General features: G+C 49.5%; 1 protein-coding gene across 2 annotated transcripts in view; it reads right to left on the reverse strand.

The window, feature by feature from the left end:
- Acox1 (acyl-CoA oxidase 1) overlaps window positions 1-3,639 on the reverse strand; it is a 28,074-nt gene that overhangs the window by 1,845 nt on the left and 22,590 nt on the right. For both annotated transcript variants that reach the window (XM_021176180.2, XM_021176179.2), the window contains exons 10-13: window positions 1,649-1,828; window positions 1,432-1,537; window positions 1,075-1,218; window positions 736-942 (exon numbers count right to left, since the gene is read on the reverse strand). In XM_021176180.2, coding sequence (XP_021031839.1) covers window positions 736-942; window positions 1,075-1,218; window positions 1,432-1,537; window positions 1,649-1,828 — 637 coding nt within the window. The remainder of the gene's footprint in view (window positions 1-735; window positions 943-1,074; window positions 1,219-1,431; window positions 1,538-1,648; window positions 1,829-3,639) is intronic.

Consider the following 3,639-nt stretch of genomic DNA (forward strand, 5'->3'; position numbering starts at 1 on the left):
CACTCACTTTGTAGACCAGGCTGGCCTCGAACTCAGAAATCCGCCTGCCTCTGCCTCCCGAGTGCTGGGATTAAAGGCGTGCGCCACCACGCCCGGCTAATTTTTTTTTTTTTTGGTAGCATTTTCTTAAAAAAACACACACACACACAAAACTTTTAATTGAGAAAATATATTGGCCTTATATGAAAACAAATTCAAATATTTTTGTATTGGGGATTTTTTGGTCTTTGTGAGCTTCTCTGTGTAGCCCTGGCTGTCTGCAACTCACTCTGTAGACCAGGCTGTCCTCAAACTCAGAGATCACCAACCTCTGCCTCCCACATATTGGAATTAAAGGTGCGGTCCACTCATTATATTCCTGGCCTTTATTTTGAAGAAAATTAAAGCTGTGCGATGGTCTCATATGGCTTTAATCCCAGCACCAGGAGGCAGAGGCAGGTAAACTCTGTGAGTTCAAGGCCAGTTGGGTATACAGAGATAGTTCCAGGACAGCCATGGCTATGCAGAGAAATCATGTCTTGAAAAACTAACTAAATAAGTAAATGTATTCAATTTTACCATTTATTTATGTGCGTGCGTCTACACTGGTATGTTCCTCTGAGTGCCCTTGGAGGTCAGAAAGTGTGTTAGACACACACATCCCTGCACTGGAGTTATAGGGAGTCCTGTGCCTAGCACCTGTACAAATTTAAATGAAAGGTTCAGAAGCTCGGGAGAGGCTTTTGTTAGCCTTACCTCTGTCTTGTTCAGTGGGGACTTCTTGGCCCACTCAAACAAGTTTTCATACACATTGCCATCATAGCGGCCAAGAACAGAGCCAAGGGTCACATCCTTAAAGTCAAAGGCATCCACCAAAGCCACGGCGTTGGGGCGCGTCACTGTGAGCAGCTCCAGGATCCGACTGTTTACCTGTGACATCTGAGCCCCTGTGATGATGTTCCCCTAAGGGAAAAAAAAAAAATGAACGAATAAAAGCACAGAGCAGACAAATTCTACGCAAAGGACTATAAAATGGACAACCGTTAAACCAGATAGCAAGCACACACACCAAAGGCCTTGCTTCAGAACACTGACCTCAAGAAAATCCCCTCCTTTCTGGCTGATCCCATAGAGAGAATATAAGAGACACAGGTTCCTCAGCACGGCTTGCACAGCTCTGTCTTGAATCTTGGGGAGTTTATCCGCAAAGACCTTAACGGTCACGTAGTGGCAGTGCGCCTAGAAGAAAGGGACATGGTGGGGCGTGGGAATCCTTGGAAAGGAGGGTGTGGTGCTCCGCCCACCTCTGAGTCCAACACTTGGGAGGCTGTAGCAGGCCCGCCAGGAGCTGGAGGTCAGTTCCAGACCAGCCTGCCTCCAGGAAGGCTGCCCCAGTGACACAGCACTAAGGCAGGGCAGCAGAGCGAGCTGAGGGGAGAGGCCACCACTGACCTCACTTGCGCGAACAAGGTCGACAGAAGTCAAGTTCCACGCCACTTCTTTGCTCTTCCTGTGACTCACTTGGGCCTGAAGGTTTTTTGCAGCAATTTCTACCAATCTGTTAATCAAGAAGGAAAGGCAGAGAGCTGAGAAACCCATGGTTCTCACAGCTGACCTGGCCCCAGCCAGCAGGTCCCACAGCGGCCTCTCACCCGTGACGGGTGCTCACCTGGCTGCACGTAGCTTGTAGGCTTCTGTCAGGCTGTCCAGGCTGTTAATGTCCACCAGAGTTGGCCAAACTGCCACCTGCTGTGGCTGGATACGCTGGCTCGGCAGGTCATTCAAGTACGACACCATACCGCCCACCAGCTTCCCCGACTGAACCTGGTCATAGATTTTCATCAAGAACCTAGAAACCACCAGAGCACATGCTTTTAGCAATCTACTGAAGTGACTCCACACTGCAGGACAGGCATTCAGTACCTGCTAGCGTGACCATGTGCTATGCTGGCTAAATTTATGTCAACTTGATATAGCTAGAGTCATCTGAGAGGAGGGAACTCGGAAACCCTCTCCAAAAGACTGACTGGGCTGCGGGCAAGGGGCAGAGCAGCAGTCTTCAACCTGGGGATCATGACCCTTTTGGGGTCGAACAGCCCTTTCACACGCGTGGCCTACGATGATCGGAAAACACAGATGTATACATTATGTTTCATTAACAGTAGCAAAATTACGGTTATAAGGTAGTGTCAAAAATAATTTTATGCTTGGCGGGGGGGTCACCACAACACGAGGAACTGTATTGAAGGGTTGCAGCATTTGGAAGGTAGAAAACCAATGCTGTAGAGCATTTTCTTAATTAGTGATTGATGTGGGAGGGCCCAGCCCACTATGTGTATCATCTCTGGGCTGGTGGTCCTGGACTCTGTAAGAAAGCAGGCTACAACAGAAGATGTGCCTAGTCTTCCTGCAACTCAATATGCCAAGGCTGGCTGGTATCCTTGGAAGGCTACCCCTTCTCTGAGGAGAATGGGAAAGGGGGGCTGAGAGGAGGTAAGAGAGAAGGACTGGGAGGAGAGGCAGGAGGGGAAACTTTGATCACAATGTAAAGTAAATAAAGGAATGAAACAAAACAAAACAAAGCAGACTGAGAAAGTCAGGGGTGCAAGCTAGTAAGCATCGGCTCCTGCCTCCAGGTCTTGTCCAGTTTGAGTTCCTGCCTGACTCCCTCTGATGATGAAATCACGGTGATGTGGAAATGCAAGCCAAATAAAACCCCTTCTCTTCAGGTTGCTTTGGTCATGGTGTTTCATCACAGCCAGGGCTATACAGAGAAACCCTGTCTCGAAAAACCAAAAAAAAAGAAAAAAAAAAAAAAAGAAACCAGTACTAACCAGTAAACAGTTGGTACCGGGATAGCGGGCTATTGCTGTGATAGACCTGGCCACGTGTTTTGACGAGGATTGTGGAAGGACTGTGGAACTTTGGGCTGGAAAAGTCATTGGGAGTTGAGAGCTCAGTGAGCTGTCTCGGAATAGCCTGCACAGTGAGGATGTGGAGAGCGGTGCAGCTGACAGAGAGAGGCCTGGCCTGTGACTTTTCAGAGGGATGCAAAGACTACACGCAGTATATGTGACGAATTTGTGGAGTCTGGTCAGCTGGAGCTTGGCTGACAAGAAACCAGAACCACTAAAGTTAAATCTTTGCTTCCATGGGACAATAGATGCTGGTCTGCTGGGGCTGAAGAGTCAGCTGTGATTAAGAAGAGACCAGCATCACTGATGAAAAGCCTTCTGGGAAGTGTTTCCTCGGGGTGAGCACACAGAAGCTGTGCTCCAGAGGCAGCCAAGGCTGGCTGTTCTTTGTGCTGGCAACTTAGCTTGGTAACCCAGGTGGTGCTGGTTTTGAAGGCAGGAAGGGGTCATGGAGAGCAGCTGAGGTTTGGCACTGTGTGACAGGGTTGGAGTCTGAGCCCAGGAGAAGCTAATGATGAAGGAGCAGCCCAGTTGCAGCAGAGACTCCAGCACTGTGGAGATGCCAGTGTCATGGGATGACCACCAAAAACAGCAGCAGTGGAGTGGAGACAGCCTGAGCCTAGAGGAGCGGCTGTGTGTGCTGCAGGGGGAAGAGCCGAGGTGACCCAAGCCACTGGAGGAGCCCAGAAGACCTGAGGGGATCCCAGACACTGGCCATTACATTGTTTACCTGATGGAGCTTGGG

Source organism: Mus caroli, chromosome 11 (assembly GCF_900094665.2).
Source record: "Mus caroli chromosome 11, CAROLI_EIJ_v1.1, whole genome shotgun sequence".
NCBI lineage: Eukaryota > Metazoa > Chordata > Mammalia > Rodentia > Muridae > Mus > Mus caroli.